Source organism: Lissotriton vulgaris, chromosome 3_1 (genome assembly GCF_964263255.1).
Source record: "Lissotriton vulgaris chromosome 3_1, aLisVul1.2, whole genome shotgun sequence".
Lineage (NCBI taxonomy): Eukaryota > Metazoa > Chordata > Amphibia > Caudata > Salamandridae > Lissotriton > Lissotriton vulgaris.
This window is the reverse complement of record NC_141689.1, coordinates 2,111,793,312-2,111,806,345: the sequence shown is the minus strand read 5'-3', so window position 1 is coordinate 2,111,806,345 and position 13,034 is coordinate 2,111,793,312. Positions and strand designations below refer to the sequence as shown.

General features: G+C 44.3%; 1 protein-coding gene across 1 annotated transcript in view; it reads right to left on the bottom strand.

Annotated features, from left to right (window-relative positions):
- The window catches only part of CORIN (corin, serine peptidase), a 1,855,778-nt gene that overhangs the window by 1,711,796 nt on the left and 130,948 nt on the right, over positions 1 to 13,034 (bottom strand). The window contains exon 2 of the mRNA XM_086962682.1: positions 6,972 to 7,116. Coding sequence (XP_086818808.1) covers positions 6,972 to 7,116 — 145 coding nt within the window. The remainder of the gene's footprint in view (positions 1 to 6,971; positions 7,117 to 13,034) is intronic.

The following is a 13,034-nucleotide window of genomic DNA, read 5'->3' as shown; positions in this document are numbered from 1 at the left end:
ACAGGGCGGTTTTCAGGATTCTTCTGAATTTTCGGTGGTCCTGGCATTGTATTAGGACAAGTGGAGTTGATTCCAAATAAAAGGGGCTTGGTACGAGAAGGACTTGCCTCCGGATTTAGCCTTTTTTATTCTGAGGATTTTGAGTAGAGATTGGGAGCTGGAGCGCAGCGTCCGGGACGGGTGGAAGTGGTGGACTCTCTCTGCTAGATAGGGTGGGCCGTTACCCCAGATTGCTTTGTGTGTGAGGCAGCAGATCTTAAATTTCACACGTTGTCGTATGAGCAGCCAATGTAGTCGGTGAAGGAGTGGAGCAGACGTAGATCTGAGGGAGGCATTCAGGACCGTGCGGGCAGCCGTGTTCTGTATCATTTGCAGTTGGTTTGTGGAGGACTCACTTACTGCGATCAGAAGGGCGTTGCAATAGTCCAGTTTGCTTAGTACCAGGGCCTGTGTTAGGGTCTTTCTGATTGCGTCCAAGGGTGTGGAAGCAGGAGCTGACTGTGTATGTCACGTGCTTCCTCATGGTTAGGGACTGTTCAAAGTGAACACCGAGGTTTTTGGCTGTAGTTGCCGGGATCAGGGGCTTGCCTAGTTCTGGGGGCCACCAAGATGGTGACCAAACAAGTGGGGCATCTCCGAAGAGCAGAACCTCCATCTTCCCGGCATTAAGTTGAAGAAAGTTGCTTTCCATCCAACATGATATTGCCAGCATGCCTGAGGAGAAGGTGGTTTGAGCGGAATGAGAGGTTTTATTGAAAGCGAAGGTGAGCTGGGTGTCGTCCACGTAGGATATTGGAACGAAACTGTGGTTTCTCAAGAGGGTTGCCAGAGGGGCTATGTATATGTTGAACATAGAAGGGCTCAGGCATGAGCCCTGTGGCACCCTCTTGGTGAGTTCCTGAGGAGTGGATCGGAAGGGGCCTAGGTTGATGGTTTGGGAGCGGTTAGAGAGAAAGCTGATTATCCATTTCAGGGCTGTCCCTCCGACTCCTGCTTCCCTTATTCTTGCGAGCAAAGTCTGGTGGTCCACAGTGTCAAAGGCGGCGGATAGGTCTAATAACACTCTGGTCTAAGGAAAGTCTGATGGTGTCGGTGACGGCCACTAGGGCCGTTTCATTACTATATTTAGGACGAAAACCTGATTGGGTGGGGTCCAGGAAGCCAGTCCTTTCAATGTGGTTGGAGAGATGTTGATTGACGTATTTTTCCAAGACTTTGCTCAGGTAAGGGAGGAGGGAGATGAGGCGGAGGTTCGAGAGATTTTCCATGGGGAGTTTTGGGGTTTTTCGATGGGGTGACTTGAGCGGCCTTCCATGATGAGGGTAAGTGGCCTTCTTCCAGGGACTGGTTCAGTATAGAGCAAATGGGTCCTGATAGATATTCTGTTAGGGAAGCCATGATTTTGGCAGGTATGATATCAAGTGGGGAGCCTGACTTTATTGTGGTCATGGCAATTTTAGTTTCTTTGAGTGTTAGAGGGGGAAGTTTAGACGGGTATTATGGTTGGGGATGGGTCTAGCGGGGATATCAGGAGTGGAGCCTGGGGGAGTGGGAGGTTTGGTTGTAACGATATTATTGTAAATGTTTTCAATTTTTTGTTTAAAGTGATTGCTGACATTGTCACTTAGTATTTGGGAGGGAGTTTCTTCTGAATCACAGGCTTTGGCGTTGGTGAAGGTTTTCAGGATTTGGTACATAGCTTTGGGGGTGTTGTCCGCCTGGCTAAGTTGTAGAACTATGTATGTTTTACATGCAAGCTTAATGTTTTTGTGGTACAGGGTGAGAGCAACCTTGAATGTCTCTTTGTTGGCTGTGAGGTTGGTGCGACGCCATTTCCTTTCAAGTTTTTTACACCTAGTTTTTTCTTCCTGGAGTTTTATGGAGAACCACGCTGCCTGTGAGGCTTTGGCTTTGGGATGGCTCGTTTTTATTGGTGCGATCAGATCAATGGCAGCTAGAATAGATTCATTAAAAAGGGAGAGGCTGTCTTCAGTGTTATTACATGGCCAGCTTTGGGTAATCGCATAGGTGACTGCGAAAGAGGCTGGGTTAACTTTATGCCAATGTCTGAACTGCGATTGTTTACGTGGGATGGGCCACTGGGGTTCCTTGGGGTCCTCCAGTTGGAGGTGGATGATAGCATGGTCTGATCAACTCACTGGCTTCGGGGCTTCGCAGGTGAGGAGGGTGGAATTAGTGAATACTACGTCTAAGGAGTGCCCTGCTAAGTGAGTCGGACCATGGCTAATTTTAGTGAGGTTAGCGAGGCAAGGTCTGAGAGGAAAGATACAGTGTCTGCCTTGTCAAGGTTCTCACTATGGATGTTGAAGTCCCCCAAGAGCATGAAGTTGTTGGAAGAGATCACGTGAGGGGCTATGAGTTCCATAAGGACGAGAGAGAAGTCGGCTAGAGGTCCTGGGGGGCGGTAGACCAGAGCCTTTTTCCAGTTGAATTGGGGGGAAAGATCGAGCCTGAAAATCATGATCTCAATTTGTTCATTTGAACGATGTCCCAGGATAGAGGGTTTTATCCTGTGATTGTGAATAATTGCGATCCCTCCTCCGATTTTTGCCTGTCTATCGAGTCTAAGAATTTTATACCCTTCTGGCAGGGCAATGGTGATGGGGGGTGTTAGTGGGGTTAAGCCAGGTCTCGGTTATGAAACCTACATCCAGAGTGTCGGTATCTAGCAGGTCCCACACCTCAATTGCGTGTTTTGGTAAAGATCTAACGTTACTTAGGAAGCCTTTCAGAGTAGGTTTTCTAGGGGATTTTGGGTCGGGTTTTCACGTGTTATTCCCTTTGGGGTCTGCATTGGGCGAAGGTTTAAAAGGATATGATGCTTTCTGTAAGGCGGTGTGGTTCATGCTCTGATATCTACAGTGTGGGCAGGAAAACAACCCTTCGAATTCTTGAAGGTGAGGCTGGCCCTTGGTGTGGTGGTGTTGAGGTTAGAGGTGGCAGCATTCTCCGATACGAGTGAGCTCTAGCCTGGAATACGAGAGTTTGGGGAGTACAGTTAGCTCTGGGCGTAATTGGGCAGCGTCTCTGGCGGCGGCCTGGCGCGGCCTGGCTTGGACGGGCTTGGATTTGGCGCGCCCGCTGTGCGCTCCGGTGACCATGAGTTTTTGTACTAGTGTGGGGGTGGTGTCTAGAGCGCTGACCTCCTTTTCGTCGGAAGTAACTCCCTCCATACAAACAGGATATCCCGCGGTTTACCGGGGAGTGCGGCTCGGGAGAGTCAGCGTGGTGCAGGTAGGCGATGTTTAAAAGGAACAGAGTGCTTGAGTAAAATAAGGAAGTGCCTGATTAAAATAAAAAGGTCAAATGCAATTTTTTTTAAATATCGTGCCTCGGTAGCAATCACCGTGGGTCTCGTGGTGCAGGTCGTTGGAGTCAACAGCTAGCTCCTGTAGTCTAAAGCCTTTGCTGCTAACAATGCGTGTCCGCTGCGCACTCCAGTGACCATGAGTTTTTGTACTAGTGTGTGGGTGGTGTCTAGAGCGCTGACCTCCTTTTCACCGGAAGTACCTCCCTCCACACAAACAGGATATGCCCCGGTGGACCGGGGAGAGCGGCTCAGGAGAGTCAGCGTGTTTAAAAGGTACAGAGTGCTCAAGTAAAATAATGAAGTGCCTGATTAAAATAAAGTGGTCAAATGCAGTTTTTTAAAAAATATCGTGCCTCAGTAGCAATCACGGTGGGTCTTGTGGTGCAGGTCGTGGGAGTCAACAATGGGCACCTGTATCTAAAGCCATTGCTGCTAACATTGCACGTCCACGAATTGCTGTTCAGTGGACTGTCATAGAGTGGAGCAAAGTGTCATAGTCGAGTGACGTGGCGTGGTAAAGTGTGTTGTAGAGTGGAGTGCTGTGGAGTGTCAGAGTGGAGTTTCGTGAAGTGCCAGAGTGGAGTGGAGTGGTGTGGAGTGGAGTACAGTGGAGTGTCAGAGTTGAGTGGAGTGTCAGAGTGGAGTAGCAGGTTGTGGAGGGGCACAGAGTGGATAAAGGGGGGTGGACGTCCTCCTTATTCCATACATTAAGGACCATTAAAAAAGTACCCTTTTATTCCCTCTGATTTGCAAAAAATGGCAGTCAGTTCGTTAGTTCTTACTAAAATAGATTACTGTAATGGGTTGCATATAAACCTTCATCGGCATTTAATGAACTGGCTGCAAATTATTCAAAATGCTGCAGCATGACTGTTATTAAAGATTCCAAAAAAGCAATCATTATCTAAATGTATCAGGAAGTTACACTTGCTACGAGTTATACGGAGAATCAATTTCAAAGCCCTGTGTGCAGCCTACAAAGCGCTAAATGACCAAGGGCCAGGATTATATAATAGTTTTTGCTGTTATTTTCCAGGTAGGACACTATGGTCCATGACAGCTGAATATGCGGTAGTGTCCAGGTTTAAAAGATCTTCCTGGAGTTTAACAAGTTTCATAATTGGAGCCGCTAAGGCATGGACTTTCTCCCCCTGCAAATTAGAGCCATGCCCAATCTACTAATGTTTAGGAAACTTTGAAAACTTGGTTGTTCAATGCAGATTGAGCTATAGTCTTCTATTTATTATGGAGTACTTTTGATAGCAGTGAAGCTAGCGCCAAGGTGCCTATGGGCATTCAAGCGCTCTTATGAATTTATTAACATAACATGTCATAGAGTGGAGAGTGGAGTAGTGTTGTAGAGGGGAGTAGTTTCATAGAGTAGAGTGGTGTATAATGGGGTGGTGCAGAGTGAAGTGGCATAGAGTGGTGTACAGTGGAGGGGTATAGAGTGGCATGGAGTAGAGTGTCAGAGTGGAGTAGTGTGGCATAAAGTTATGTAGTGTGGACTAGAGTAGAGTAGTGTCGTGGAGTGGTGCATAGTGGGTTACAGGGTAATAGATACGAGTGGCATATAATGGAGTAGACTATTGTAGAGTCAAGTGGCGTACAGTGGAGTAGAGTGCCACAGAGTAAAGTGGAGTGACATGGAGTGAAGTGTCTTGGAGTTGAGTGGTGTACAGTGGAGTTGAGGGTCATATAGTGGTGGTATATTGTGGAGTGGCGAGTCATGGAGTGATGTAGAGTGGCACAGAGTAGAGTGGTGTAGAGTGAAGTCAGAGTGAACTGGTGTAGAGTGTGAGAGTTAAGTGGCATAGAGTGGAGTGGAGTAGAGTGAATTTGCTGTTGAATGCCATAGAGTGGTGGAGTGGAATATGCATGGTGTGGTCGCTCACTGCCATTACAGCGAACACAATATCAATTGAAATGGCCATTACATCTGCACAGACAAAGCGTTTTACTGATAAAATTATAAAGTACACAAACAATAATATGTGGAAATTGGCATCACCTAGTGTATTGATTTCTTTTGATCCTATTGACATATTTGCTTCCACCACGATTCAGAATTACAAAACAAATGTGCTAAATTTAAGCTTTCCTAATTCTGATATCTTCTAAAATATGTGTATAGTTCATTTACAGGCATTTACATTTTTTAGTGTGCTAGAAACAAATAAATACCACCGTTTTCTCTTTCAACCCCCCAATACCCAGCAAGATTGTCATATAAATCCTCTCACTTTGCAGAAAGAGAAAGAAAAGTAAACAACAACATCGGAAAAGAGCACTGTTCAAAAGAAAGGAGCTCAGAACATTGTTCCTCACAAGCCTGAGTCTGGCAACGATAAGTAGAATCAGTCAAGAAGAAAAACAGGGGGCAGGAAATATTTTCATACAAATAAAGCACTTTACTGCTTCCTAAACTATCATACATGGGAGATAACTGAAAAAACATCTACTCTTGTGGAGCGTCTCAAAAAAAAAGAAGAAAAAAAGAGTTCACAGAAAGAGAGCACTCATAAAAAAGAATACAAGGAGACAATCAAAGAGGTGATAAACAGGTTATGCCCCATGGGAGGGACAAAGGCATGCTGCAAGGACTCAAACAAATAAACCCAGCAAATAGAAAGCAACAAACGCGAGTTACAAGCCACAAAGCCAAAGGCAAGCAATGGGCAGAATGCATTCCCAGGAAAAGCTTTCAGAATATCCACAGGTAGTCTTTCACAACCAGACAGCTGTGATGTCTGGTAAGCTTCGACCTAAAAATAATTGAGCATAGAGATTCAAATGAAAAATGTCACTGAAACTGATGTTTAGGTGTCAAAGTAAGGTTTCCGTAAACAAAGAAAGGATGTGGCACTGTGGTCAGAGATGACAACTTTGGAACAAGGTTCAAATCTTAGCATCTGCTCAACATCTTGCGATTCTGGGCAAATCACTTAATCTCCCCATGTCTTCAAACACAAACAAATTATCGTGTCCTTGTGTAATGTAACTGATACTCATGTAAAGCGCTCCAATAACTTCAGGTCCAGTTTGCCCAATAGAAAAGTTTATTTGTAAAGGAAAATTGTGGTGTTCCAGCTGTTTCTCTGCTGGGATCTTCAGGCTGCAGTGGACACTTTATGACTTCTTGGTAAAATAGTTTGAGCATACCCTTTTCATCAATGTGGTGCTGAGGAGCTATTTTTGTTTGATCACTTAGTTGTAAATACAGTAATATACAACTTGTTAAGGATTTCCAAAAATTACATAACTCCTACTCACTCACCCATGATCAAGAATCAATATACTGTTAGAGACTTTAAACTAATTGTGTGCTCCTGGAAATACTGAGTGCTATCTAAAATCCCACATTTTAGAATAATATTGTAAGTTCTGTTCGGATATATGAAAGTCTTAAGCAAGCCTATAATTGATAAAATGAACTCTTAACACAGATTATGCACCTTTTGTCATATTCTACAATTACAGAATTTGAAATACTGACATGATAAAAATAAAGCGCCATAAAAAATAAAACTTTCCCTGACTCTTGTATCTACTGTTTAGTTACAACAATGTTCATGTAACTGTTCTTTGAATCTAAGGAAAAGCAAGACTCAGGCATGCATAACATAGAGGATGAACTCACCAACAAATGTGAGCAGGATCACCAGCAGGAGAATGAGGGCGCAGATACATGGAATCAGCACTAGCAGCAAAAGACGGAGGTATTTGGCAGATGCCAGTTTCTTGGAACAACCATCCCCCATGTTATCTTCATCTGTTCCCAAGACCTATGGTGCAAAGGAGTAAGTGAAAACATTAATATTCACCCATCTCGTCATTTCACAGCCTGATGCATGAGTTCATACTGAAGTATAGAGACAGCTACCGTACACATCATAGATGGTGCCCATAAGATGAAGATGACCCCTGCCTGCTGATATTGCTGGACCTCTCAGACACCAGTTACACTGTCAAACATCCCCCCATCAGCCATACTGAGAAGTCTTGAATGAGATTAACTGGTAACATCCTTCACTGGTCTCCTCCAGCCTATCCAAATGACACCAGTTGTTCACACAGGCACCTTCAGGTGCCAAAAGATCCCTTTCACCTGTGAAATACCCCAAGGTCGCCCTTGTGGCTCTACTCACCCATAGGAGCATCACAATTCATCAATATGCCAATGATATACAACTCTACTTGAAATTCTCCTCTGCTCCAGACACCCAACATCTCAAATACTGTCTGCACCTCATCAAGACATGGACCAATGTAAGGCTCAACCATACCAAAACGGTATTGCTGTGATTTGCCAAGAGCAAGTGAGAACTTGTCTACATTAGTCTCAATTACATGAAACTGGATGGCTTTGAACCCAACCTTTCACCCAATGGCAAGTCACTTGGATTCATCCGGGCCCAAACCTCACTTTCAAGGAGCACACTTATACCAGTTTTTTCACCTATAGAAAAGGAAACAGTTCCTCCTAGAAAGTGGCTTTGGAGCTGCTCTTCAAGCCATCCTAGTCCTGCATATAGATGACAGCAGCAACCTTCTTCATGGTATCCCAGAGTCCACTCTTGGCCCTTTAAGGGCATTCTATATGCTTCAGAATGCCTTTTCCAAGCCTGACCGTATCTCCCCCATCCTGATGGAACTCCACTTGGTCCTTTTTTTAACCCGCACCATCTTCAACATCAGCTGCATCACTTACAAAGATTGCATGATGGAATTCAACAGGCTCCCTTTGTCAGCTAACATCATCTTTAAAATCAACCGCATCTTTTACAAATACATCACAACTTTCTATCTGACAAGCTCATCCCCCCAGGTGTCTCATTACACCCACAGCCAGGCCAGCATCAACCTGAAGGCAAAGAAATGTAAAAAAGAAAAGAGAAGGAAATAAGCTTTCTCCATCTAGCTACACATGACCTGGGGTAAGATCCTTGTATCCATCAGGATGGCCCTATTCCTTCTCTAATCCAGGAAAGAGTTGAAGATGCACCTCTTTAAAGTACAGCATCACAGTGCAGCAACATCCCTCTTCTACTTTCAGAAAGCAGCTACCTCTTCAAATAGTTGTTGACTTTATCTTTGCCTTTGACCCTATGGTGGTCTTTGCTGGCTAGGTTCTCACTACGCAGGCACCACATATACACTTACATACATTTGCTTCCATATCATTGAATAAAAATGTGCAAGTTACTGAGGACAGCTGAAAATGAGTACAGATTTGTATACATGGTTTTGTGATAGTAAAGACTATAAACTCACTATAAAATGTTCATGTTTTTCTTAGCCATAGCATGCAATGTAATATCATACGCAGGTCATTATTTTCAATAGATACCAACAACCGGGTATAGAACCCAAAAAAAATCAGAAGCCATAGTACTTTTTTCAACCAAAAATCGACACCAATCCCTGTCAGTTTTTTCATGACACTACTACCAATTGGTACAGCAGCAACACAAAAGCAACAAAATTCAACGGAGAGACTCGGAGTAAGATCACTTGACATGTTGACATCCCTCGATACCACTGAGGGATGCACGGATAGTAATCTTTATTGATTGGTTAAAAAAAACAATTTACAATTTGCGACATGACAAGAAAAAATTAATAAAAATGAATATAATAAAAATAATTTAAAACAGTTAATTTAAAATAACTTGGGATTCAGGGGGCCATTAAGATCTAATAATGTTCTGGTACAGTACTTAAATCTGGATTACTTGTAGACTGATTCGGATATTGTGTGTGTTAGCACAACCGCCTGCTATAATGGGGAGACTTTGGGTTGGAGAGTGGCTTCAAGAGATTTTATCGCTTTATGGACAAATTTTGAAAGCCCAATGTTTAGCTTGACGTTGTCAGGGTCAAGAGCGGCCATTATTGCCTGGCGACAAGATCGAACTTCCAACTGGATACATTGGCCACGCAACAGTAACCGTCTGGCTGTAAGCAGTGCAGGGCATGCACAGACGATATGTTCAATTGATTCTGAATGGTAGCCGCACAATCTGCATTTCGTGCAACTACTCGGCCGCCGCCATTCCGGGAGGTTCTTCAGAAAGGGCCATTCTCCCATCCTCAGGGCTAAAAACTTGCGTTTCCAATAAAGTGCATATGTGCTCGACAAGTAGAGCGGCAGAACACCCACTTTAAGATTGGCAATTACAGCCCAGGCATGTCTCCTCTTTGAAAGGATCGCTCTGTCAGAGTGGAAGGACCACGATCTAACGGATTTTTTGATGGCAGACTTTAGCACAGGAACAGATGGATTTATGGCCCAGAGATCTTTTGCGCCTAATAACTGTAGGCTGTAGTCCAGGAGTTGCCGATGCTTATGGCTGGTCTGTTTATGCTGTATTTCCTGCCAGAGTCGGGCCTCCAAGGAACCCTCCTCGGCACGGCGCAGTCTATGGCACAGTTTGATGAATGCACCTGCCTCCACTCCATGCTGATCTTGGAGACCCAATTCTAGTCTCACTTGGGCTGGCGAGGCAGATTTTGGCAACCCAAAGGCTCTTTTGAAGATTTTTGTTATTAACTTGTTTATTAGTGTACTGGTTGCGCCTTTGGTGATTTCGTGGCCATACGTTAGGGAGTTGATTACTTTGGTTTTCATTACTTTCAGCATGGGTATTAAGCTGGGACCTAGTAGCTGTTTTGCCAGCTTTGCAGCAACCACCTCTAACGACAGAGCTTTGATTTTTAATGCTTCTTTGTGCTTGATAAAGGAGCCTCTTCTATCAAGATAGATGCCCAGGTATTTGTAGCTGTGGGTTGAATCTAACTTTGTTTTGCTCGATACCACTGCATACCAGCAGCCCCATAAGGCCAATCCATCATAGGACAGCAGTCATGCCGAAGCCATTTCACCCTTCTGGTAATAACACCCCCTTAAAAAAAACACCTTATTAAAACAGGTCACTGTCAATTTTCCCTCTAATTTGTTTCCTCTGTGTGCATCAGAGTAAGGTCTCTGTGCACTGCAGCGAAGGCTATGTGTGCCAGGAACCCGACCTCGCTTGTAGACCAGGGCTTTAAATGGGATGCAAAAACTGGGCCTCTCCGTGACCGATGCAATTAAGGGCGTGGCTTAAAAGCAATTAAGCTAAAAATCTACGCTTAGCATAGTATGTCACCCAAATGATATTTTGCTTCCTCTGTCAGTGCATCCAGATCACTGTGCACCAAACCAATCAAGCAGCAGCATCATTAGGAAGGAGTGCAGCCAGATCACGAGATATGCCACTAACCCTCAATGCCACTTCACAACACCCTCTGGTAATCTCCGAATCGCAAGACAACAGAACTACCAAGGCCACGCCTACCCTTGCAATCATTCGTTTCAGCCTCCTCGTGTCATTCTCGCTCAGACATATGCAGCAAATGGCAGATAAAGACAAGGACATCTAAACTTTCGAACATCTAGGGCTTGGTTAGTATCAAAATGGCAAAACCCCCTTTTTCCATCTCATGCAATATATAGGTATACAGCACTCCTTCATATGCATCGACCACACTCCAAAATGTCACAAACCCTAAACATTTTGCATATACACAAACACAACCCAAATGCTAGTACACTACCTGCCAGCAACCGGAACAATTTCACCAACATCCCACTGAACACATTCACTGATTACTGCTCATCAATGCACACTCAGCAGTCTAGCAGGCAGCCAGTATGGGAAAACGCTAATAATGCTGTCTTCATTACATAAACCTGACCAATACCCACATGCTGGTTTGGAAACACTACAGCAGTCAGGACAATTACAGCACTCGAAGGGGACTATAACCCACAGAATAATCTTGCTCTGGCAATGCTACTTTTCATTTACTCATGATTCAACTCATGATTCAACCCAGGCACAATCCTCCTCTCAACAGCCTCCGATTGATCAGCATACAACATCCTCCTGACTGATTTCAATGTCCAATGTATGAAACCTATAAAGACCTTAAAGAATGATTTATTCAACCTGCAAGCTGCCCAATATCACCCAGCGCATTAGACAATCAACTGGTAGCACGGGAAACAAGCAGGCCCTCAACTGTACATCCATGACCAGTGCCACTTGCCACCCCAACTGTACTTCGACTGGATCAACCACAATATCATAGTCATTGACTTTATCTTCACAACTACAATTGGTCGAGACCAATAAAAGGTAATATTATCAATTAGCAGATGTTTCAGGAATTTCAAGAATCATTCATACTAACCACTGAGCATTGCCATTCTTACCTGACCCAAACACTGATGTTGAGGCCTTCCTACAGAATCTCAATGGCATCCACTCGAAAACAACACACACCAATGCCCTGATTAAGCGTCACTCTTAAAACTATCCTATAAAGGAATTATTCTTAATGTTGGAAGAATGGAATTCCAGAACTCCAATATAACTTGTTCTGCTCCAGCAAGTTGGGTATTGCAGTTCCCTCTCTTCATCCCTGTTCTTTATTTATTTATTTGTTCTTTTTTCAGTCCTTCTCTTCTCCCTCTCTCACTAACTTGATGTGTGGAGGGCCAGTCTTAGCCTGTTTTAGGGCTGCCAGTGTGCTTAGAGAGTCGCGTCGAGATCGTCTAAACTGCTCTGAGCCGCCCAAGCTGATTCCCTGTTATCAGATATCCCAGGGAAAAGTATATGTACATAATGGGTGTTGTATTTCAGTAAGTTCAGGGAGATCAACTTGGCCTCACACAGAGTGCTGTGCTGATCCTCTAGTTTATCTGGAAACCTTGCTGCTTAGATTTATGCAGCCATCCTATTGAGGTCAAGGAGGAACAGCTTAGGTATGACCCGACTCACAGGAGAGGAACTAAGTTCATGGAGTTAGCTACCCAGCAGTGTAAAGGGAGGACTCAGCTATTTAATGAGGGTTGTTTAGGGCAGCAGAATTGTAGTCCCTCTTCCTTGATCAGTTCAACCTATATCAGTGAGACTCTTCAGGGGAAAAGATATAAACTAAGATCAAGTACCTTTTTAGGGAAAGAGGCTTTGCAGTGTCAGTCTCTACCTCCTAGTCGAGTCCCTAACAAGTCAAAACTTAGAAGTCAGCCCGACAAGGCTAGTAAGGACAGCAAACTGACTCCTATCAAGGTGAGGAAGAAGAATGTTACTCAAGCCCCAGCTAGGGTGACCCCGTCTTTGAGGTCTTATTTTAAACTGAACATGCAGGGTAACAAGGAAGCATAGAGGCAGGGTGAGAAGCAGGGAGCAGCCCTGGCCCAGATTTCCATGCCACCAGAATCAGTTATTCTCTCAGCAAATAGATATGCAGTTCTATCGGAGGCCGGCCCCCTGGCTGATCTCTCGGCGATGGGAGACATTGATCTGAGCAGGACCGATAAGAGGAATGAAGTTCCCGACAGTGGTCAGGAGACCATAAAACCTAACGCAGACCCCATCCAGGAGATGCTGACACAGCTGTCCCGAGAGATAAAAGAGCGTCTTTCGATCTCCGAAGTAAATCAAAAAAAGATTCAAGATACCTGTTCCAATTTAGAGGAAAGAATGGATGCATTAGCAAACCGTACAGAGGACCTGGAGAAAAAGCTGGGTGAGCTCTCTTTAGATGTAAATGGGAACACTTTAGAACTTAGTAGGCTAAAGGAAAGAGAAAGAGACCTCTCTGAAAGACTGGAAAGACTTGAAAATAATTCCAGAAGGAACAACATCAGGGT